The 25385-nt window shown below is 50.3% G+C and overlaps 1 protein-coding gene across 1 annotated transcript in view; it reads left to right on the top strand.

Annotated features, from left to right (window-relative positions):
* Window positions 1-12373: 12373 nt before the first annotated feature.
* Window positions 12374-25385, top strand: part of CD6 (CD6 molecule) — a 41999-nt gene continuing 28987 nt past the window's right edge. Inside the window, exons 1-2 of the mRNA XM_036259664.1 lie at window positions 12374-12440; window positions 13425-13608. Coding sequence (XP_036115557.1) covers window positions 13548-13608 — 61 coding nt within the window. The 5' untranslated portion in view covers window positions 12374-12440; window positions 13425-13547. The remainder of the gene's footprint in view (window positions 12441-13424; window positions 13609-25385) is intronic.

Here is a 25385-nt window from a genome sequence, read left to right on the forward strand (position 1 = left end):
GTAGAGCCTTTTCAGGTCGGCTTCTTTCACTTAACAATGTGCATTTGTTTCCTCTATGTCTGTTCATGGCTCAGTAGTGCACTTCGTTTTCGTGTTGAATGATATTCAGTTGCCTGGATGGACCACAGTTTATGCGCTCACATACTGAAGAACATCTTGGTTGTTTCCAAGTTTTGGCAATTATGAACAAAGCTACCATAAACATTTGTGTGCAGGTTTTTGTGAGGACACCCGTGTTCAGTAAATACCAAGGAGCATGACTGGTTGATTGTATGGTGAGAGTCTGTTAGTTTTGTAAATATCCCACCAAACTGTCTTCCGAAGCAGCTGCATCATGTTGCAACCCTACCAACAATGAACAATGTAGGGTTGGGGGGGTTTGGTGGATGAACGAAATGTAACCTTGAGGTCTGCATTCTCCTGGCCTGGCCAGCCAAGGATCAAAGTGTGCGTGTGGATAGATAAGGTAGATCTGATAAAGGGTTGGAAAGCCACCCTGAAGGCGCCCAATGGACTTATCGCCCAAGTGTGAATGTATTATGTATCTCTGCTGAAAACAATGAGAGGCAGGAAGAACGCTGGGCTTGGCTGTAAGGTCAACAGAGACACAAGCTCAAGGACTTAACCACCTAAATTACCATGTAACTTAGTGAATCACTGCAGATAAATTGGCCTGTATCCAGAGATCAGGAGCATTTACTCCCCTGCGATGTTCCCCCTCACTCCAAGCAGTGTCTGCTTGTAGTTCATTGCACTGTGACGACCCCCAGCTGGCCAAGAGAGGGCAAACAAGGGTTCCTGTTGCTCCGCATCCCTGTCAGCATTTGGTGTTATCACTGTTCTGGATTGTGGCCATTCTATTAGCTGTTTTAATTCGCATGTCCCTGATGACATGATGTGGAGCATCTTTTCATATGCTCTTTGGTGAGGTATCTGCTCCGGTGAGGCATTTGGTCCATTTTTTTTTAACTGGGTTGTTTTCTATTGAGCTTTAAGAGTTCTTTGTATATTTTGGATAACAGGCCTTTATCTGATGTGTCTTTTTTTGGCAAATATTTTTTTTCCAGTCTGCAGCTTGTTTTCTAATTGTCCTGATGTCGTTTGCAGAGCAGAAATTTTAATTTTAATGAACTCCAGTTATCGGTTATTTATTTCATGGGTCATCTCTTTGGTGTTGTATCTAATAAAGCATCACCCATGGATATGTAGCATCTAGTTTCATAATTGTATGTTCTACGTTTAGGTCTATGATCCATTTTGAATTAAATTTTGCAAAGGATATAAAGTCTGTGTCTGGATTCATTTTCTGTGTGTGTATGTCCAGCTGTTCCAGCACCAGTTGGTGAAGAGACTTGTTTAACTTTCACAGGTTTATGTCCAGTGACTGCCCAGTGCTTGGCAAACAGTTGGTGCTGAATAAATATTGACTGAATCATGAATGGAAAGAGTGTCCCAAGCCAACATTCGTAAGAATAGCATCAGGAAGGCTGAAAGCCAACACAAATGGAGTCTTGCAAAAGTGGTAGAGACCACCCAAAACTGGCTTGTTAAAATTTTATATGGGGTAAGAGGCCACGCTGTGACAGATGGGACAAGCCCCTGCAGGGGTAAGGCGTAATGCAGGGGTAAGGGTGATGGTGAGAAATGAGCTCGCGCATTCTGTTTCAGCCACCTCAGCCAAGGACAGGTGCTTTGGATGAGGTGGACGGAGACGGGTCCCCCAGTCTCTCCCAGCTGGTCCACCTCAGCTGACCCTGCCTCTCCTTGGAGGAAGCCCAGGGCCGCCAGGGTGTGGTGACCAAATGCACACCGTATCAGACACAGCCCTGTCCTCTCTCACTAAGGGCACCAGGGTGGCAGAGAAGACAAATGCCATCCCAGAGACCTGAGCTTTGCAAATGAGAGTGCTAAGCTGCTGCTAGTGACCTTCAGGGTGTGGTGGTTGAAGGGAAAGTCCCCGATACCAATGTGGGCAGCAGAGGAAAGCATCAAAGAAAAGAGAAGCACAATTTCTTTCTGTCTAGTCTTTGTCCTTGAGGTGAATGGGGCCAGGAACTATGGTGAGGCGCCTAGGGGAAGTCCTGGGAACCTGCTTAGCTGGGGAGACCAGAGGGGCGATTTGCCTCCTGTAGATAGAGGAAGTAGCGTTCTGAGAATAGATGTGACTGTCACCCAGGCACGAATGTAACACTGGGGCTGGAGAGCAGAATCTTAGTACTGAGGAGACCCAGAGCTGGGGGCCCATGACCACACCCACTAACATAGGGGTTCTGGCTCAGCTAGCATTTGGCCACATGACGTGAGTGTGTGTTCTTTGGCGGTTTTTAATTTAAAATTTTGTTTAAATTTAGTTATCTCCTTATAAATTCAGAAATGGTCACATAAAAATTTAGATTCCTGAAGATTCTTGAAATCGGGGAGGTTCTGGCAGCTATGGGCCAGGATGTGGACACAGGTGCAGCCTCCTCACCTACTTCGGTGACGTGCTCCAGTGGCCCTGCTGGTGCGTGGTGGGGGGCTGGGGAATGAGCCTTCTGCCCTGCACATCTGGCTGCAGCTGCTGTGCAGGGGCAGCTGCCTGCAGCATTCGCGGAGGGGTCAGGCCGGGGATGTCCAGTAGACGTGGGTTCTTCCAGGTCCTTCTGACAGCACTCTGCCAGGCCAGTGAGAGATGCCGGGGGTGGGAAACCCCAAAGTGGGCCTTACTCAACCTCTTAGGCTCCCAGCCCCACCTTGGAAAACCCAGCTCAATTACTTTATGTGATTGAAAAAGAAAGCAGAGACCCTACAGCCGGGTTGATTTCTGGGGGCCTCTATCCATGGTTGCAGATGACCATTTTATCTCTGTAGTCATGTGGGCTTTTCTCCATATCTATCTGTGTCCTCATTTCTTCTTCTTAAAAAAAAAATTTTTATTAAGTATAGTTGGCATATATATTCTATTGGTTTCCATGTACAGCATAGTGATTTGATATTTATGTGTCTTATAATGTGACCACCATGATGAGCCTAGTGACCATCTGTTGCTAAGCTAAGTGGCTACAAGGCACCCCTATGTTCACTGCAGCATCATTTACAATAGCCAAGAGATGGAAGACACCTGGGTGTCTATCAATAGACGAATGGCTAAAGAAAATGTGGCATATCTATACAATGGAATATTACTTAGCAATAGAAACGAATGAAATCTTGCCCTTTGTGACAACATGGGTGGACCTGGAGTGTATTATCTAAGTGAAATTTGTCAGAGACAAATGCCATACGATTTCACTTATATGTGGAATCAAGATAAAACAGCCCGGCCAGTGTGGTTCACTGGTTGAGCATTGACCCAGGCACCAAGAGGTCACCGGTTCGATTCCTGGTCAAGGCACATGCCCAGGTTGTGGGCCAGGTTCCCAGTGGGAGGCATGCAGGAGGTGACCAGTCGATGTTCTCTCTCATCGATGTTTCTATCTCTCTCTCCCTCTCCCTTCCTGTCTCTCTGAAACCAATAAAGAAAAAAAAAAATTAAAAAAAAAAAAGACAAACCAAATGAACGAACAAAACGAAACAGAAACAGACTCATACATACAGAAAACAAACTGACGGTTGCCAGAGGGGAGGGGAGTGGGGGGATGGGTGAAAAAGATGAAGGGGAATAAATACTTTTTGAATAAAGGGAAGAAACAGACAAATTAAAAAGAAAAAAGAAAGAAAGCAGTGAGGCGTAGACCTAACTCTAGTTTCCAGGTACAGTTTCTTAGTCACATCCCTGCTCCGCCACCCAAGGTCCTTCCACCATGGTCAGCATCACGCAGGCACAACCTCACTGCAAGGCTCCGAGGATGGCCAGGGTGTGGCCCCCACAGCGGGGCCACACTGATCTCCCAGGCCTGCCCAAGGCTTGCCACACACAATCAGGGTTTCTCTTACACCTGGCAACTCCCTTCCTGCACCCGCAGGGCATTCTGAGCTTGAGAATAGGTGGAAACCAAAACGCCGAGCCACCTGGATGAAGCCATAACAGCTGCGGAGCGAGAAGGGGCAGAGCAGAGGGGGGAACGGTGCCAGTCCTGGCAACGCCTGGGCTGTCGCCCATCCACAGCGGCTTTCAGTGCTGGGGGAGGGGCCAATCCCAGCGGGTCTTGGTGCATGGCAGGTGCACCAGATTGCACTAGCCACACCTGGAATGTCCACGCGGGACTCCCATTCTGGTGAGGCGCACGGCGGCCCCAGAATGCCCTGTTCCGGCGGTGCTGTTGCAGGACGAGGTTGAGAACGGCTGTTTCATTCCATTCCCGTGGCCACCAGAGAGCCAGGTGCCTTGAAAGGGGCAGAACAGAGCAGACAGGCGGAAGAGGCAAGGGGCAGGATCTCCCCAAGAGCCCCCGGAGGGAGTACAGCCTGCCGACACCTCAACACCAGACTTCTGGCCTCGGAATTGTGAGGGAATCAGTTCCTGGTGTCCCAGTCACCACATTTGTTACAGCGGCCACAGGACACCCATACAGAAGAGGAATGTCATCGGTGAGTGTGGTTTTACTACTGAACGTTATCATCCAAGATCAGATTCCCACAGGAGACTTTATGAAAGAGATCGTCGACGTGGACGAGGGTGACCCTGTTCGCAGATCACAAGAAGCTGGGAGGGTTCATAGAAACTTTGCCGGAGCCTCCAGACACCGAAGGCACCAGCACAGGCAGCTCTGTGTGGATAAAGTGGACAGACCCGAAATGTCAGGCCCTCTTCGTGGGGCCTGTAGACCCACCAGGAAAAGACCAGCGTGGTTTAGCAGTAGCAGGACAGAAAAAGCCAGGGGGTTTTCACCAACCGTGCGTTCAGGATGAGTCAACGTTCTTTGGGGCCACCTTAGGCCACAGCATAACAGCGGTTGTCAAGGTGATGAGATTAGAGTGATTTTTTTTTTCTTTCCCTAACTTTCCAGAGTTCCTCTAAGGTGATTCTGAGGCTTAGATGATCACACAAAGGTCGAATTTGGTACCAGGGGGCATCGCTGCTGGGCTCCGGGTCCCACATGGAGTGTTGGGTTCAGCAGTACCCGAGGTTCAATGGGGAGTGATCAGGATGGGGAAAGGCCTTGGAATCCTACCATGGGAGAGAAGACATTGGGACGGTATGTCCCTGTTGTCACATCTCCCCAAAGAGGGCTTCCGTGTCTCGGACAATGCTTAGGGGAAGAGCTTGGATATTCAACATCTTAGCTCCATGGCCCTTCCCTCGAAACCACCAGTTCTCAAAGTGAGGTCCCTGGGCATCTATGAGTCCCTGACACCCTTTCAGGGACCGATGAGGTCAAAACCTCTCTCATAATAATACAGTATTCAGACAGAATTTGCCTGGTGTGGAAGCAATGTATGGGTAGAACTGCTCGTGCCTTAGCGTGCGTGGAAGCACCGGCCTTAAACTGTACCTGAGCCGGCACCCCGAGAAAAAAAACTGGGGGGGATTGCTAGTTAGGTAAAAATGTCCTCAGTGGAGCAGTTAAAGCTATTAATGTTATGAAATCGCAATCCTTGCATACATGCCTCTTGAATGTTCTATGTGACACAAGGAGAAGTCCACACACAGCACTGCTGCTGACCCCACGGGGGACGGCCCCCCCGGGGAGCGCCCCGGTGCTCCGGTTTGCGAGCTGGACCAGTTGGGGTTTTGTTTTCTGTTTGTGTTTGGTTGGTTATTTGTTTTTCTCCACGGACCAGCATCTTTACTGGAAACCCTGGTTATTCAGACTTGAGGATGTGACCGACAAATGTTCAGAAGTGAACTCAGTAAGCTGTTGTGTCAAAGAAAACGACAGGTGGTATTTGTCGCCCGGGACGAAATGAGAGCTTTTAAGTGAAAATTCGAATTTTAGAAAACACACATCTGCCACTATGATCTTGACAGCTTCCCAATACTTAAGGTCTTCTGGTGGGACCAGAGATGATATTAATGAGTGAGATTTCTTTATATTGGATCATGAAACGTATCAACAGTCGGAAGATCTGCGTGACTCCGTGAACCAGGATGTTCCAGATGACTGAGGCATGTTATCCCGAAATCATGCGTGGATAAAATATCCCTTCAAAGCAAGATAGACCAGTGGGTAATCATTTAACTGGGTATTAAAGTTCGTCAATACAATTTCAGATCCCATATTGCCAGTAATTTACAGAAACCATCACTTGTCAAATATCTAAAGTTACCTTAAAAGGCTCTAAAACTATTCCTCCTTTCTCCAATTACACATCATGAGGCCAGATTTTCTTCTGTATGCTTCAACCAAAAGGACCTATCTCAGGAGACTGTTGAAGCAGTAAGTATGAGAATCCAGGGTCTTCTATGAAGCCAGACATTGAAAAAATTTGCAAACATGTGAGACAAGGCTACTCTTCACTCGACTTTTCTGTTTTGGTTTGGAATATATAGTAATTTTTCATAAAACATATTATTTAGACTGACATGTAATGCGTTCATTGTTGCTATTTTTGTTTGTTTGTTTGTTTTGTTTGTTTGTTTTTTGGTACGTGCCCCTAGCGGGAACCGAACCCGGGACTCTCTGGTCCTCAGGCCAATGCTCCAACCGCTGAGCCAAACCGGCCAGGGCACTATTTTATTTATTTATTTTTTTTGTTTTGTTTTGTTTTGTTTTGTTTTGTTTTTTATCCTCGCCCGAGGATATTTTTCCATATTTTGTACAGATAGAGTGGGAGGGAGAGAGAGGAAGGGAGAGAGAGAGAGAAACATCGACGTGAAGGGACACATCGAGTGGCTGCCACCCACGCGACCAACCAGGGCCAGGGACAAACTGCAACCGAAGTACGTGCCCTTAGCGGGAACCGAACCCGGGTCTCTCGGGACCGCAGGCCGATGCTCTAACCGCTGAGCCAAACTGGCCAGGGCCAGGGCACTATTTTAAATTAATAAAATAAATGCCTTCAATTTCTCAGTTTAATTTCTATTATGATAAGTATCGATGGGTATAACCCATATAAACAAAAATTCTTTGGGTCCTTGATTATTTTTAAGACTATATAGGAGTCTGGAGACCGACAAGGTTGAGGATGGCTGCCCTTTGTATACTGAAAGGTGGGAGATAAACCCCACAGAGATTTAGGTGGCTGCCATATTGGGGAAGGTTCTAGGGACCCAAGGGTCTCGAGCATGCCAGGACTCTGCCTCTCGGGTGAGGAACAAGCTTTTGTACCTGCATCCTCTCCCACCAAGGACAGGGCACAGGGTGTGGTGGCCACTTTGGAGCATATATCATCCTTGGGATTTCTGTTCTGACCCATTTATCAGGGGACTCGGGGACTGCCAGTGCTGGGCGGGGCCCAGAGCAAGAGCAGGCTCTGCAGCAGGTCCAGGCCGTCGTACAGGCGGCTGTACCACCCTGGACGAAAGATCCATGCAGTCCAATCACACCGGAGATGCCAAGATAGATGAGGATGCTGTGGAGTCTCTGGAAGGCTCCAATGGGGGAGAATTTGCAGCACAAACCTCAAGGCTCCTGCAGCAAAGTCATAACTCCTGCAACAGAGAGCCACTTGTCATTTGTAAATCATCTTCTGCTGTGCTACTGGTCCCTAAGAGAGACGCGTGCCCGGTGACGAGTCACCAATGGCTAGGTGACCTGAGGGCTCGTCATGAGCTGGGTGTGATCATGCACAGTGATTCATTGCATAACAGCTTCAGGCCCAAACAGGCCCAGAACATGCAAGTACATTACATGAACAGATGGCCCTGACCTGTGTTTCATCTATGTTTCTCTTGGCACTTGTAACTCTGGCCTCAGGAGAGCCGCCCTTGATGGAGGAGAAACCCTCCGGCCTGGTTTACAAAAGAGAGAGAACAGTCAGTTGTGACTAACTAGAAATGGACAGAAGCTGCATCACCACCGGCTCAGGGGCGGCCCTAAGGGTTAATGATGAAGGGAAATCCTCCCCCCATGGGCAGAGATGCGGGAGTGCCTTCGATCATCCACTGAGCAAGGAAGGAAAAGTGGCTGGTGGCTGCAGGTGTGGATCATTGGAACTCCTGGGCAGGGCCTGGAAATTCAGAGACAAGGATATTTGGGGTGGAGGCACATGGGTGGGTGTGTGGGAGGGGGCACCAAGCATGCAGTTCTTTTTTTTTTTATCCTCACTCGAGGACATTTTTGCATTTATCTTCAGATAGAGCAGGAGAGAGGAAGAGAGACAGAAACATCTATGTGAGAGAGACACATCGACTGGTGGCCACCCACACAACCCCAACTGGGGCCAGGGACAAACTGCAACTGAAGTACGTGCCCTTAGCGGGAACTGAACCCGGGACTTTCTGGCCTTTAGGCTGATGCTCTAACCGCTGAGCCAAACTGGCCAGGGCCCAAGCATGCAGTTCTTTATGTCTTATAGTAATGGCCCACCAAGAAGGTCTACACTAGGGAGGCCTCCAACAATCAAGGGGCATGATTGTTCTTCCTGTGGGTGGTCGCCAGCTCCTCTCCTTGGGCCACTCTAGTGCTGGTACAAGGTGTCGCAGGGATGAAGGCGATACATGGGCAGACGGTTTTGAGAACCTTTCAAACAATGACCAACTCAACAATGCCTTCTTTTATTGATGTTCCTTCTCTTTCATTCCATTCCTCCTTGCTTCTCTCTCTGTTCCCTCGATATCCTATCAGCAAGTAAGGCTCTATTTGGGGGGTGGGGACAGGCTATTTAAATATTACCCTATTTAAAATTGTAACCCCCCCCCCTTCCTGGCACTCCTAACCCCCTTACTCAGCTCTATTTCTTTTCTCCATACAATTTACTTATTTAGTAGGTCTATTGTTGATCACGTGATCCTCCCGCTAAAATATGAGCTCCATAAGGACAGGAACACTTGTCCGTCTTGTTCAGCACTGACTGCATCTCCAGCGCCTGGAACACAAGATCAAGCTGTGTTGGATGAATGATGACTATGTGATTAGAGCTAATGCATGTGTATGTAGGTCTGACTATTTAGACCGTGGTAGGGAACTCTGGACCTCAGGAAAGACAAGAGGTCTTGGCTGTGGTTGGTTTGAGGATGGTGGTCAGGGCAGGAGTTTCTGGACTCCAGAGATGAAAGAATAAGTTCCACTTGGGTTAGGGGCAGGGCTGGTCAAGTCCTATGGAGCCAGAGATACCATGTTTCAGCCAAAGACTTTATGGTTGTCTAGGCAACAGCTGCCTCCTGGCGACACCCCAAAAAGCTGAATCACCTGTGATTAGAGCTCAGGGTTTGGGATCGGACAGACCTGAGTTCAGAGACTCTCCCTACAACTTCTTGGCTGTGGAATCTTGAGAAAACTACCACTCTAACGTCAATTTCCTTATCTGCAAGGATGTACTGAGGATATAACCTGTGTAACTGGGTTGTCATGAGGACAGTGGGAAAGGGGATCCCATGTAAAATGTTTGGCACAGTAGGAAGTGCTCTCTAAGTATGTCAGCAGCATTGAATTTTCCTGCATGCTACATGGCAGGGGCTTCTCTTCATTCCTTCTGTTCAGACCTGGCCCCGCTCAATGATGCATCGTATTCCACTTTGCTTAGCCAAGGTCAGGAGAGATGAAAATGCCTGGGCTCTCCACAGGCTGGCCAAGCACTAGGTGTCCTTGCAAACTGGGCTCCAAAGGTCCTGGCTCCAAGAATTATAAATAAAAATGAGCTCACTGATGGGCACCCAGCTGGGCACCTCTTCCAGCTTGCAGTTCAAAGAGTCATGTCTGTGAAACGGGCTGCTTGAGGTGCATCACGTCAGTTCCCAGTGATGCTCTCACCGCAGTGTCCTGCCTCTACTTACCCTGTGCCCTCTGTCAGGAGAACCCTGCCTGCCACCCTACACCCATCTCCACCTGCTGAAACCTACCCGTCCTTCTGTTTGTCCTGCCTTTCTTATTTTTTTTCATTTCCTTTTCTGCCTTCTTTTGGCTTTTTAAAAAAAAATTTTTTTTCTTTTTATTGATTTTAGAGAGAAAGGAAGAGAGAGATAGAAACACTGATGAGAGAGAACATCGATTGGCCACCTCCTACATGTTCCCCACTGGAGATCGGGCCCACAACCTGGGCATGTGTCCTGACCAGGAATCGAACTGGCAACCTCATGGTGCATGGGTCAGTGCTCAACCACTGAACCACACCGGCCAGACCTTCTTTTGGCTTTCTAGTAGGCTGTCCTCCTCATTCCATTGTACTGATCTACTAGTTTAATATGTACACTTAATTGAACAAAGTCAAAAGTTAGTCACTATCTTGTGTGCCTGCCAAATAATAGACCTTTCTAAACTGACCACTCTTCACCAATTTGTTTTTACTGTTGTCTGGTTCTTCACTTTTATCTTTTTTTTTTTCTCCCTAACCCCACAAATTATAATTGCTTTATACCATCGATGCTTATCTCCATGTTCACATGTTTCTTTGTTCACCATTTCTACTTGAATCTTATACTTTTCCTCCGGGGTTATTTTCTTTGGTCCTGAAGAACATATTTAGAAGGTCCTTAGGAGACAGTCTGGTAGTTGTAAATGCACTCGATTCTTATCTGGAAATAATATATCTGTTCAACCTCATTCTGGAAACATATTCAAGGTTGACGTTTATTGTCTCCTAGCACTTCGAGATATTGTTCCACTGTCTTCTGGCTTCCATCATTGATGTTAAGAAGTTAGCTGCAAGACTGCCTTGTAATTCACCCATCTTCTCCTTAGCAATTAGCAGTTTTGCTACCATATGTGTTTGGTGTCAGTTTCTTTTTATTTATCATGTGTAGTTTGGGGGAGCTTTCAGGATCTGAGGATTGTGCTTTTCATCAGTTCTGGAAATTTTCCAGACTGACCTATTCAAATCCTTGTTCCATCCTCTGTGTCTTGTAACCTCTGTTTCATAGTTTGCATCTCTTTGTCTCAGTGATGTACTCTAGTTAAGTTCTTCAGATCTGTCATCCAGCTCACTAGCCCTCTCTTCACTTATGTCAATCTGCTGTTTAATCTGTCTTTGGATCGCTAGTTTTGAAGATTATATTTTCCATTGATAGAAGTACTACTTTTTAAATTTCCCAATCTTCCTGGTTATTTAAAATAGTCTTTGTCCTTATCTATACATTTGATTACTAACTTTTATTTCTTTTTTTTTTATCCTCACTCAAGGACATTTTTCCATTTTTTTTGTTTAGATAGTAGAGTGGGAAGGAGATAGAGAGAGAGAGAGAGAGAGAGAGAGAGAGAGAGAGAAACATCGATGTGAAAGGGACACATCGAGTGGCTGCCTCCTGCATGACCCAACCAGAGCCGGGAACAAACCACAACCAACGTATGTGCCCTTAGCGGGAACCGAACCCCAGGTCTCTCTGGACCAAAGGCCAACGCTCTAACCGCTAAGCCAAACAGGCCAGGGCCTAACTTTTATTTCTTTAAGTCTATGAAACATATGCCATAATTTCATCTAAAGTTTTTGAAGGTCTGAGTCTATTATTTACTACTTTGTGCAATTTTTACTTAAAATGACTTGTTGTGATGATTAATTGTATGTGTCAACTTGACTGGGTCACAAAGTGCCCAGATATTTGGCTACATATTATTTCTGGGTCTGTCTGTGAGGGTATTTCTGGATGAGATGAACATTTGAATCAATAGACTAAAGCAGCTTGCCCTCTCCAAAGTGAATGGGCCTCATCCAGTCTACTCAAGGTCTGGGTTTTATTTTGTTTTTCACTTTGCTCAGGACTCAAAGTTTTGTCCCATTAAACTGAAGCTCTCGGTCACCTGGCATCAACAGGTACCTCAGGGCGACCCGAGCTTCTGCTCTCAATGATCTCTTTGGATTTATGCTCTCCTGTCATTTTCAGTCTCTGATCATTATCCTTAATTTCTTGCTGCCTCAGCTATGCATTTTAATCGTTTTAAAATATTTTTATCCAGCGTGTGTGTGTGTGTGTGTGTGTGTGCACGCGCTTTGTTTCAGGAGAACTTTTCAGCGTATGCTGTCTACCACATTGCCAGAAACAGAAGTCCAGCCATGGCCCATTCAAACGTGTGTCTCTTAAGACTCTGCTCATCAGCAGACCTCCCAATGTGTTCATCTTACCCTGGCCTGTGGTTTGGTCACCTGTGCTTGTGAACTACGTGCTCCTTGAGGGCAGGATGGTGGTTCTGTCACCTCCCACAGAGCCCATTCCAGAGTTCCTCACAAGGATGTCTCTCAAAGTGTCAGTTGAATTAAATTAAATCTGAAGGCACCCATCCACCACCTGTGCTACCAGAGACCTTCCACATGAGGGCAGCCTCAGCTGGTGCAGAGCCTTTTCTACCCTGCAGGGATGGGTGGGGTTGTGGTGGGAGGAGCTAGGTTCCCTGTGGCTCCAAAATCTGCACCATGAAATGCCCTCTTCCATTGGACCCAAGAGAGAAGTCCTCCGAAATCCTCCCCGTCCCACGGGGAGGGAAATGAAGGTAAGTGAAGATGAGGGACGCGTCAGGCCAGGCGAATCTGACACGCGGCCACACAGGAATGGCCAGGACAGAAACGGTCTCCTCGACTTCTTTCAGGGTTCTGCTGGGACAACCCAGTTATCTGTTTCTTCGTCCCCTCAGTGACGTTTATTCAGCACCCACTGTAGGTCCCACAGTGAGTGCAGTGGGGAATTCGAAGTCTTGGCCTTTGCCTCGTTCCCTGTGTCCAGTGCAGCCCAACCGGACGACTTGGTGTTTCCCAGCCAGCCCTGGGTTTTCTGCCTGCCCTCTGCTCTCTCTGCTCCTTTGGGCCAGAGGCCTCCATCATCCCTCCCTGCTGAAGTTCTGTTCCTCCTTCTGGGCCCAGCTCCCTCAGCAGAATGAACACCCCGCCTGGGGCCTGGGAGTGGGGGGCACAGGCCTCTCCACTGCCATCTCAGGCCATGGTTTCAGCCTGCAAAGAAGGTGGGAACAAACCACCTCTCAGGCCCTACCCGATGTACCATTCTACGATTCTGCGCAGGACATGGGAGGCTCTCCCTCACAGAAGTGCCAGACCATACCCTCCCTCTTCCCAGCTGTCCTGCCCCCAAGGACAAGGCAACCACTAGGATGTAATTCCAGGAGAGCCAGATTCTATGGAAAGGGACAGACAGTGGGCCCCTCGTCCACTTTTCTGACATGCATTGATTGAACATCTACTATGTATCAGGTCTCCAGAAACAAGGCCTGCCTCTTCCACTTAACTTTTCTTTAAGGAGTGTGTGTGTGTGTGTGTGTGTGTGTGTGTGTGTGTCTCACTGGGACTCGTGGGGTTCATTCAGGCCCGGTGGGCTCACAGCAAAGGCCGTTGGACTCTCCCTACCAGCCCCTATAACACAGACCTGGCTTCCTGGAGAACAAAACCACAAGCAGAACACAGAGGTGTGAGAGACACTCACCGGCTGTTTGCCCGCATGCGTGGAAGAGCACTCTGTCTTGCAGAGGGGAAGATACAAACAGCAGCGGTGAGGGGCAGAGCGGGTGTGAGGGGCACTCAGCCGGCCGTGCCCACTTCCTGGCCCGAGGATGGCGCTCCGTGCTGCTGGACACGCATAGCAGTCAGAGATGGCACCAGGCATGTGGTTCTTCTTCGTGGCCGCTGGATTGCTGACGGAAGCCCTCGCAGGTAGCCCCCTTCGCCCATCCCCATCGCTCTAGCTGGGGGACTTGGGTTCTGGCCTCTTGGCCCACTTTCTGGTTGTTTTCTCACACTCGCCTTTTCAGAGCCTGGAGCCAAGGCTGTACTTTGGTACCAGGGAGGCCTCAGCTGTGCCAACCGCCGTCGGGGCCCGGAGAGGGTATGGGAACCCCCTGGACAGAGCTGAGGAGGAGCTCAGGAACATGCGAGCTCTTGCCACCAGGCTCCCAGGGTCTGAGGAGGGAGACACCTCCCACCACAGGCTCAGCAACTCCCCCATTCCCTAGTTCTTGTCACTCTCAGGAAGGAACCATTCGCCTCCCAGAGAGATAGGACCACTGGTGATTGTGTTTTCGACCCCGGAGCAGAGGACCTGGCAGTACTAGGCCCGTGCCGCTCACAGGAGAGCAGTCCCGGGGCAGAATTCTGGAAGCCAAAGGGAGCTGAGGACAGCTAATCGCTGGCAGCTCTCACACAACCGTTTGGGGCAGTTTAAGACACAAATAAACAGGAAGATTCTTGAGGGCCACCTCCCTTTTCTCATGAGCTCCCGCTGCGTGCCAGGACACCCTCATGACCTGGGCCAAGGCATCAGGTGGCTAGAAGGTCTGGGCACTGGGCTGTGACCATCGGACGCTATCGGCCCTGCCAAATGTGGGTCCAAGCTGCCAGGAGCCGGGCAGGGGCCCAGCAATGCAAGAGATCTTGTCACGGTTGGGCCCTCACATGTGGGGGTTAGGGAGGTTGGTGTGAAACAGAATTCTGGGCCACGGGGATGCCGAGCGCTTTTGGTTTGGTATGAAGGAGACCCAGGAAGACCTCATCAGGAGGCCATCTGAGACAGCTGGAGGTCTGGGAGCACTGGGGGGCTGTTTTCTCTGTCCACCGTGTGCTCTGAGCCTCCTGGCCTCGCTCGGGCTCAGGGGAAGCTGTCTGGCTTTGGAAGCGGGCATGGGAGTGCTTCAGCCCCTGCGAATCAGCCTGGCCTCTCTGGCTGTCCCAGGAGCGCCCGGAGCTCAGCCACCTGCCCTGAGCTGAGACAGATGGTCAGAGAGGACCCCTTCCTCCCCATTTCTACCGTCCTCGCTCTCTGTTCTTCTCCATGAGGCCCAGCCTTGGCCTCAGCTCGGAATGAGTCTGAGTCTGAAAGGTCTGTTGGTCGGCGCTCGAGCCTCAGGAGACTGACCTTGAACGGAGCCTGAAGGGAAGCGGGACCCAGGGCCCGGGCAGAGCTCAGGACAGTGAAGCGAAGGGACCTCTGGAGCCAAGTTCCCGACACTTCAGTCCCGGTTTCATCCTGACACTCCTGCCCGGCCCCTCCACCCCAGTATGGTGATTTCCTGCGTGTTTTTAAAGCTGCATTCATATTCAGCTGACTCGCTTGTTACTAATACAAGTTTAGTTTTTTTGTTGTTATTTTTTGTTTTGTTTTGTTTTTTATTCTCACATGAGGACATTTTTCCATTTTTTGTTCAGATAGAGTGGGAGGGAGAGAGAAGAGAGAGAGAAAAACATCTATGTGAAAGGGACACATCGAGTGGTCGCCACCCGCACGACCCAACCAGGGCCGGGGACAAATTGCAACCGAGGTACGTGCCCTTAGCGGGCACCGAACCCGGGTCTCTCTGGACCGCAGGCCGACGCTCTAACCGCTGAGCCAAACTGGCCAGGGCAATACAAGTTTAGTTTTGAAGGAAACAATGTCACTATTACAAATGGAAAACCGACATCAGCCCTGGCCGGTTTGGCTCAGCGGTTAGAGCGTCTGCCTGCGGTCCGGAGAGACCCGGGTTCGGTTCCCGCTAAGGGCATGTACCTTGGTTGCAGTTTGTCCCCGGCCCTGGTTGGTCGTGCGGGTGGCAGCCACTCGATGTGTCCCTTTCACATCGATGTTTCCCTCTCTCTCTCTTCCTCTCTCTTCCTCCCACACTGTCTGTACAAAAAATGGAAAAATGTCCTCGGATGAGGATTTAAAAAAAAAAAAAAAAAAAAAAAAAAAAAAAAAAAAAAAAAAAAAAAGAAAACCGACATCATGTTCCATAAGTAAAAGGTAAAGGTGAGCACGCAGATCAACAGTGGTGAGAGCCAGTTTCTGTGACGTGCTCACGAGAAGTTCAAGGAAGGTACGAGCTCTGGAGCCCGAAGACCACACCTTGCCTCCCCGCCATCTGTTTCAGGGGAGTCGAGGGAAATGACAAAGACATCTGGCTCCAGTTGTCACTTCTCTCTTGACGCTTTAGGGGGGCTCGAAATGCGTAGGAAACCGTTTGCTCTCCAGGTGATTGAGTGGCATTAATGATGCTTCCTCAGACCCTCCTGAGGTCCCCAGTGGCCTGTATCCCTAGTGCTGGGAGACATGGTCTGGCAGGGAAGGCATCCCAGGCAGGAGAAACCGTGGGCCAGAGCCCCCAGGAGTGGAGGGGGCGCAGAGGGGGCCTCCTGTCCGGCCAGAGCGAGCGGACGTGGGCAGACCATGACCCAGGCCTATCTGAGTGGTTTCCCCCTGGCCTGAACCCCAGCACGACGGAGCCAGATCTACTTGTGGGGTTCTCCTTGGCCAAATCGGTGTGTCGGGCAGACCAGGCTGGGGAAGATTAGCACCTCCGAGGAGGCAACACAAAGGAGGAAGGGAAGGAACCGAGAAGAGGAGGAAAGGGGGCCGGGAGAATGGGGCTCATGGGGAGGTTCTAGGGCTTCACCCTAAGAGTGGTGTGTGCAGCCTGGTGGGTCACCAGGCTACGCCCTGGGACTGCAGGCAGCTGGCTCTGGCCCTCTGGGGCCCTGGCCGACCTGGCCGTGGCAGAGGGTGCCAAGCAGGACGCGTCTGTCCCAGCTCCAGGCTCCATCCAGGCTCACACAGCTATTTCCCTGCCCAGGCTCTGGCCCGGACTCTCGTCGGACCTAGGTTTGTGCTATGGAATGACCAGGGCAGAGACTGGGGCCTCGAGAGCCATGCTGTCCAGTTCTCTGCTGGGACTCCCTGGAGGCCCGCGTCCACCTACTCTCCAGTTCTGTGACTCAGTTTCCTGGTCAGCCCATTGGGGATGGAGAGGCAGAGGGAATGAACTAAAAGCCCATGACCGGTGAGGATGGGGTGGGGTCCGGAGGCTGGAGGTATTGCCCCGTCCCGGCCTCTGGTTCACCGTGTGCTCCTTCTCCTCTCTGGACCTCGGTGTTCCTGTAGGTGGAACGGGGTGCTTCGGGCAGACAGTCCCCGAGGGCTCAGCAGCTCCGAGCTCTGCATGTGATCCAGGAACAAAGAACCAGGCCTTCCACCTCGGGCCAGTGTCGCGATCAGGGACTCTGGTGTCATCTAGACTGTGGTTGGCGAGGTCCCCAAGGGCTGTTGTTGCGCACTGAAAATGCTATTTGTGGTTACTTTAAAATAGCCATGGTGGCTTCTTAAATTAACAAGTTTTTACTCTTTTTTCTTAACTTAATTCAATGTACATATCTTGTTTTATGTACAGGCCCAGTAATTTTTAACAGTGATTCTCAAGGGGCCTTTGCGTGCTATTTCAGTAAATCAGGGGGAACGGAATAGGCTTCTTTAAATAATAACCACCACCCACACGTAGCTGGTTTGACCCCTTGGGGTTCATACTGTCCAAGCCGTAGGCCCCAGAGCAGGTGCTGAGAACGTGGTCAGACCCAAGACGTGTTGGAAACGCGAGGTACACAGACTTTGGAGATGTGCTCAAAAACTGTCAAGCGTCTTGTTAACAACTTTTACATGCATTACACATTGACGTGAGACTATTTTGGATATGTTGGGTTAAATACATTTCACTCCAGTTGTGTTTACATCTTCCTTTTCAAATGTGGCTACAAGAAGATTTAAAATGACATACCGGGTGGGGGGCAAAAGTAGGTTTACAGTTGTTCACATGGGAAATAACACAGGAATTACTACAGAATAACGAGAATAAACTGCGTTTCGTGTACTCGCAGCTGTAAACCTGCGTTTGCCCTGCCCTGTACGCTCACTTGCCTTAGGTACGCTAAACTACATTTACACGTTTAATAAATTTCATTTTCTTGTAAATGCTTCACACACCACTAAGAAACGAAACCTGCCCAAGGGTTTCAAAGATTGGTCCCAATCTGAAAAACAAACTCATGAACAAAGTGAATATTCACTTCTCTTAACTATTCTAATATCTGTGTACAGACATTGTCCACTTCTCTTAAATGTCCGACTTAAAATTTCAGCTGATGTCAGTGAACTCCCTCGGACCCGTGCGAAACCATAGCGGCCAACTGTGCTTAGACATAAAAAATACCGGGCTTGGTACACGAACACACAAAACTTGACCCGACATGCACTCAATACAAATGTACACATGCTATGGGTTTTTGTTTATTGGGTCTTTATTGTTCACATTTGCATCTTTGGGGGCTTAAAAGCCACTCACCAAACAGGGACCTGTCCTCTCCAGGGTGACTCGGGCCATCTGCTGCCGGGTGGAGTTCCATCTCAGTGGACGGGGATGAGGTCAGCTTTCTTGTTGTTTTGCCAAATATGAGGGATCATCGTGCTGCTGATGGACACGCGGGGCACTTTTTCAGGGCCCGTGTCCTCCCACTGGGCTGGCCCCTTGACCTATGACCTCTGAATCCTAGTTATACAACCTAGTTCTCTAGACCTGCCCCTGATTGGGTGAAATTGAACCAATGTGTTTACTACTCTATTCCTTTTTCTTTTTCTTTTTTTCACATTCTCTCTGCCTGGCAAGACTACAGCTCCTAGATATATAAATAACGTATGACAGGTGTCTGCATATTTCTTGGGGCTTAGCTTGGCTTCCGGGCACAGGTCACTGACTGGTGGGGACAGAAAACATGCCTGTCTGTAGTGGTGACAAGGGACAAGGCAGCTGGGGCATGGGGCTGGCACATTAGCTAAATGTTGATCACAGAAGGATCTAGAATGAGGAAGAAACACTACCCACGGCCTCCCTCGCTCAGTATGCGTTTACTGAGGCCTGCTCCACACCAGCCTCATTTTCTCATTAGAAAGCTCTGGAATTAAATTGGTCTCCCCAGTGTTGAATTCAGAGGCTGAGGAATCAGCCTTCCCCTTGGGACAGGAGGAATAAGCAGGTGGTCCCAACGGAGGCTGCGGGACAGGAGTTTGGAGGGAAAGACCACCCCGGGCCACAGCCATGAACCAGCTCACACCCACGCCAGCTGCTCAGCCCTGCCTTGAGCAGACCAGGGTGGGGCGGGGATCCCCAGGTCCACCTCCTTCCCTAGTGTCCCCAGGCCCTGCACCCCTCCGCACTGGCCCCGCACTGGCTAGGGTGATGTGAGTTCCCCAGTGTTTGCTAGGGCTGCCATCCACCTGACAACTTAATACTCTTTCTTAATTGATTTTAAAGTAAAAATACATTTATTTTTAGAAAAAAAACACAAAACTTTGTATTGCTCCCTTAAAGATGAAGCCATTTGCAAATTACCTTAACGGTAGTAATGGTGACAATAAACAGAAGGGAACAGTGTCATCTAGTTCTGGCCGGAAGTTAGCTGCCTTCCCTGTGCTCAAAAGAGGGGCTCATAGGCATCAGAGGGGAGCTGAGGACTAGCCCTCTGGGAGATTTTCTCCTCCAAGTAAGCAGAAAAGCGGTAAGGGAAGGTGCATAACTTCCTTCAGTAACGTGGTGGTATTAATGCCATGCCAGGGACCACCTCAATCGATTCTCCACCCTTCGGGTGTGTGCCCACACTTTGGAAGGACAGTGGAGGTAGGCTGTCTGCTCCATGCTGGACGGAGCCCAGGGAAGCTGCCTGCTCCTCTTCCCCGGGGACACCCTGGACGTGGCTGTCCCCAAGTTCCCTGGGCAGCCCCTGGATTTTCCCTGTGAGCCTTGAAGCTGGAGGTGGTGTCCAAACTCCTGTCCCTGATTCAGCTCATGGAAGCTGAACCCCAGCTGCAGGGGAAGAAGGAGCCCCGAGGAGGTGTGAGGCAGGGAGGGAATTTTGGGTCTCTCTCTGGCTCCGGCTTGCTGAGTAATTTTGGGCAAGTTCCTTCCTCTTTTGGCCTTAGTTTCTTCACTGCAAAAGTGAGCAAATTGAACTCTAAAGACCCAGCCTAGAAGTCCTGGTCCTGTGTGTGTGTGTGTGTTTCTCTAGACCCTGTGGTTGTGCAGCAGGCTCTGTTAGCAACTGGCCCTCGGATGAGGATGTGAGAACCCCTAGTGGCGGGCAGACTTGGATTCCTAATCCCAGCTCTGTGTGACCCGGTGGCTGTTTCTTACTGTCTCTGTGCTACAGATACAAACACCAGGCTCACCAAGGTGTGAGCATTAATTTAGATAATGCATCTGAAAATGCCTGAATATAGCAGTGTTCCAAAATGTTAGCTTATAAATGTCACGCAGCAAGGCCATGGGACTGCAGGATTAGTGGTTAACATAACCCAGTTTGCACAGTGAGCTCGTGCACCCACATGATAACACCATTGTTCAGACGAGGAAACTGAGGTTTCGCGAGGCTGAGAGGCCTGTCCAAAGTCTTTAGCTAGTAAGTGGCAGGACTTGAGCTCAGGTCTCCTGACTGGCAGCTCAGGGCTCTTTCCATTGAAGAAAGTGGCCTGGCTTGTTTCCGGGCTGCTGCCCTCAGAGCTCCATCCAAATTTGAGGCATCTCCCCTAGATGTTGCAGCCTCACCCATGCACCCAGGGAGGGCCCCCGGGGGCCTTTAGGGTGCTGGGGTCCCTGGCAGGCTTGTCAGGGACAGCTGGGCACAAAGTGGCTGCCTCCCTCACCGTGGCTCAGTCTCAGAGGGTTTGCTGCACACTAACCTTGCGCCCTGCTGCCAGAGATGAATGAAGGTGAAGTTAAACAGCCACCGTGTGCCAAGGGACAGCTTGCCTGGCAGGGTGTCTAGGCACATTTATTTAGCACCTGCTGTGTGCCAGGCCCTCTGTTGGCACCGAGATATGAGGTATGAAGATTTGCCCTTGAACACTTTCTGAGTGTTGTGAGGAAGTAATCAAACACAAAAGGGTCAGCCAGGGTAGGAGTGATCACAGATGCAACACAGTGCAAGCCGTAACCACCATGCATTGCAGGGGATTTACCATTCTCCAAAGAGCAGAGAGGTTGTCCCACCTAGACACTGGGCAACCATCCTACTTTAGGGGTGGGGACACAGAGGTCCAGAAAATCCCCTATTTTGTCCCAGGCTGGTGGCTGATGCTGAGGTCAGGTTGATGTCTGTACAGTCTCCAAAATCCACCTCCATCACTGGGCTGCACTGTCTCCAGGAGCTGGGAGTCAGAGGAAGGAGGGCCCGAGCCTCCTGGAGACACAAGTGGCTTCCCAGAGAGGGGACACCAGTGTCTCAGAGCAGTTGGACATGGAGGATAGATGGCTTCGCCCAGAGAGGACGGCAAGCATCCCTGGCACAAAGCGTTGGAAAATCGCATGCGTGCCAAAGCTGGTGAGATAGTTGCGTCGTGCAAGTACCAGCTTCCCGGTGTGGGTAACTTACTGCAGGGACACACTGTGTCACCCTCGGGGAAGCTGGATGGTGGGAGCACGGGACTTCTCTGTGTTATTTTTACAACCTCCTGTGCATCTATAATTTCATAATAGAAGGTTGGAGGAAAAGGCATTTCGGGCAAAAAGGACCCATTTGAGCAGCAGCCCGGAGGCAGGACAGGCAAGGTGACAGTTGTGACCAGCCAGCCCAGCGGGTCCCACAGGGCGTGTCAGGTGGGTGGGGCCACTATTCCCAAAGTTGCTGAGATCCAGGCTGTTTTCTTTCTCCCGACTCATCCAGACTGGTGGGTCATGAGTGTTGAATGAGCTAAAACTTGTGAGAATATAGGCAGAGGGATGGGCCTATCAGGTGCCCACACAGACCCATTGACACATGTCAGCCGGACCAGCACAGGACAGTGGCTTCTCTGGCAGCACTCTGCAAATCCGTAAAGCTCTTGTATCTGCATCGCAGCCCTACTAAGTACGAGTGATCGCCCCCATTTTACTGATTAAGCAACTAAGGCTCAGAGAGAAGTGACTGTTCCCAGATTGCACAGTTAACAGATCTTCAACGTCATGACTCCAAATCCATGCTCTTTCCCAGCCCTGGAAAATGGGCAGGGTTTGGGGTAGACTCTCTCTGCCTCTCTTCCCTCTTTCTGCAGGGACGGTCTCCCATTCTCTGGGGACTCTTCACCTCATCCACCACCCACTAGAATCAGGGCAAAGAAAACCTTGAAGGTGCTTGTGGGCCAGAATCCACTTCCTGGCGAGTGTCCACTGTGGGCCTCAGTTTCGCCAGCTGTAAGTCGGGTTGGTGGCAACCTCCAGAGCTCATGAGATGTGGCCTGTGCGGTACGTGGGGAAACACAGGGCTCCTGGGGATGCTCGAGAGCCTCATGGCCACAACTGCTGAAGGGCCTGGGGCTGGGGCAGGAGCTCATGGGACAGCCCTGGCCCCTGCCCACATTTTGTAGACCCCTGTGGCCTGACTGCCTTCTGCCTGCACAGGCGCTGAGAGAGCCTCCAGGAGCCCAGCCTGGGCAGAGGCAGGGCCGATGGGCCGAGGAGAAAGTGGTGGGGCCCGCGTGAGATGCGGGACTGGGGTCCCCCAATGCCAAAGTGATCCCTTCGCTCTCCTCCCCTTGCAAGGGTGGCGCCCCTGGGTCGCCACAGTGTGTTGGAGGTTGGGGAGCACATTAGAAGGTCCTGCCTATAAGTTTCCAGGCCACCCAACCACTCCATCATGACCCGAACCGGGCTGGGCTGTCGGGCAGTGCCGGCGGACACCCAGGGAGTCTGCCTGGCGCTGGTGGCCAGGGCCCTGTGGGGACACAGACTATTAGAGACACGAGGAACCTCAGAGCTGGGGGCTTCTCCAGGTGTCTTGGAGATCCCATCTGAGTACCCCAATTCCAATGGGAAGTCACCTCCTGAGCCCTGAGCCAGGTAGGACGAGAGGCGAAGTCCCTGCGTCCTCATGGTTACGCTCAAAGTCTAGCATGACTCGGTCCATTCTACAGAAGCGCGAACTCGTGCTCCGAGAGGTCACACCATGCAGCCTGTTGCTGACGGAAGAGACCAGAGTCACTTCCTGGTCACCACCTATCCCCACCAGCTGCTGCTTTCTAAATGGAGCTCAGGGGAAGGATTTCACCTACGCTTCAGTGTAATTTTTCACCTCTAGCCCAGTGCCTGGGAGCTAGGCTGAGCCGGGGCAGAGGGAGAGAAACGGGACGGGCAGGAGGTCCACCCCCGACGCTGCTCAGCGAGAGGTCTCTTCCTCCTCCTTCACTAAACTAAAGTAAACACACCCGCCAAACGAATTAAGCTCCTCGGAGCCGTGTGCTGAGTTCTCCAGATAGTATTCCAGAAACATCGGGAAGGTGTCTGGGCTGGAAGACACCCCAGATCTGATATGTAAGCTGCCTACTTCTCAAAGGAGGACACTGAGGTGCAGAGTGGGGAGGGACGTGCCCAAGGTCACCGAGCTGGGTGAGAAGCCAGGTCTGCAGGCCCCGCCCAGGACCTGTTCCCACACTACCCAGAAGGGTGTGTGGGGGTCTGTGCCCGCTCAGCTCGTCCTGGATGGGACGTGTCGGGGGAGGGCTGTAGCCCAGAGTGGCCTCACATTGCCTGGCCATCTCAACAGCTCCGCTGCCCTCCCCATCCTCTGCCTTCTCTCTCTCTCTCTCTCTCTCTCTCTTTAAAAACTTTTTATTTCAACATAATTTCTGATGCGCTGAGAAGTTGTAAGTTCCATATGTTTTTCACGCTGTTCCCCAACTGTTCACATGTTACCACAATCACTTTATCATTTTCTTTTATTTTCCTGAACCATTTGAGAGTCGGTTATAGACACAATGCCCCTCTCTCATAAATACTTCGATGTGTCTTTAAAAATAAATTCTCTTAGGTAACCACAGTCTGCTTATCAGAATTGGGTCACTGCACTGATACAACACTATCAGATCATCCACTGGCCCTTTTCGGATTTTGCCAGTTGTTCCAACAATGTCCTTCAAGGCTGCATTCTCTTCTCTTTATTTTCCTCTGCTCTGGGACAGTTTCTCAGATTTTTCTCTCTTTCCCACTGACCATCCTTTTGAAGAGTTCAGGCCAGTATTTCTGTAAAACGACCTTCTTCCGGGTTTGTCTGTTGATTCCTCGTGGTCACAGTGAAGTCGCACGTCTTTGGCAGGAAGAGCACAGGAGTGACGTCCTGTCCTGCATCGTCCCAGAGGTGTGTGGCCTCAGCTTCTTCACTTAAAAATAAAAGGCCAAAAGGAGAGGCAGCAAGCATGTGTCTGAGACCCAAAAGAATAGCTATTCAGGGCGCACTCCTTCAGACAAAAACCCAAGTCCTGTGTAGGTGACAGCTAGGGGTATTTGCAGAGGGACGGAATTTCCGCAGGTGCAGATAAGCTAACATCGTGATATTAATCCTAAAGAAGGCTTGTAATCCTCGGTCAGGTGGCCACCACATCTGCTTTCCCGTTATCTTTGCAAACAGATGTCTGGGAGGCACTGCTTCTGGCCACGTCCGAGGTCGGTTTGCTCAGGTTTAACATTCCAAAGATCTGAGAAGTAAGACGCCCAAGGCCACCCCTCTGGGCTGGCATCTCTGACTCCATTTTGCAGTGGCTTCGCTTATATGAGTCTTTAGAAGTCTGTCCCATCAAGGGTACACATTTTTGATTGCCTGGCCCAGGTCGTGTCTGCTAGGTACAGTTACTCTTCTCCTCTTTAAATTAACATGTATCTAGAATAACATGTATTCTAGAATATACTAGAATGCAGTCCTATAAACAAATAACACACCGAAAACAAATTCTTTGAGAATACGTACATATGTTGGTCCCTCTCAAACCTTTACCGGCTCGTGGTAACGTTACGGATGATCCTGGCCCCAGTCGGTTGTAACGACAGTTTCTTGATGATGCTGTACCTCCATTGTCCCTTCCACCCGTTGAGCTGCTGACTCAGTTGCTGGTTTGCTTTGCCGGCTCTGTGGGTGGGAGCCAGCGCCTTGAGGGCGGTGCTGCGGAGGCTGGGCGCCGGCTCCCTGCAGAGGGGCCTCCGATGGCCATGCTGCCTCACCTCAGATCTGAGAACTTGGCTGGACTCCCCTTTGCTACCAGGCCCTTCTCCCTCCACGTTACACTTTTTGCCATTTATTTGTTGAGCTCCTAGGACGTGTTGGTCACCGGTTTCAAGCACTGAGGGCAGGGACAAGGCCCCAGACTTCAGTGAGTGTATTTTCTAATGCAGAAAACGGACAAACAAGCAACCACCTTCTTAAAATAGTATTATGTCGGAGGAAAAAATGTGCAGGAAGGAAAATAAAGCAAAGTAAGGAAGACGGAGGCTGGGGTGGGGACACAGGTGAGGCCTTGGAGGGCATTTGAGCAGAGATCATGTTGATGAGATTAGCTGGGAGTACACAGATCAGGGAACTGGTCATGCAGGGTGGAGGGAACAGCCGATGCAAAGGTCCTGAAGCAGGAATGAGGCTGACACCCTGGAGGAGATTACAGAGTGGGGGGTGGGGAGGAGATGGTGTGGGAGAGGTGGGCAGGTGTCAGGGAACACAGAGCACGTAAGGGCTTGGAATTAATCTAGAGGGAATGGGAAGTCATCGGAGAGCGCAGTGCGGCAGGATGTGATCTGATTTGCCTTCATATGTCTACTGTTACTTAACAAATATTTTTTTTACCATCAACTCCATTTTTTTTTTAAATTAATTTTCTCTCTGAATTTATTTATTTATTTTGTTGG

Source organism: Molossus molossus, unplaced genomic scaffold (assembly GCF_014108415.1).
Source record: "Molossus molossus isolate mMolMol1 unplaced genomic scaffold, mMolMol1.p scaffold_m16_p_13, whole genome shotgun sequence".
NCBI lineage: Eukaryota > Metazoa > Chordata > Mammalia > Chiroptera > Molossidae > Molossus > Molossus molossus.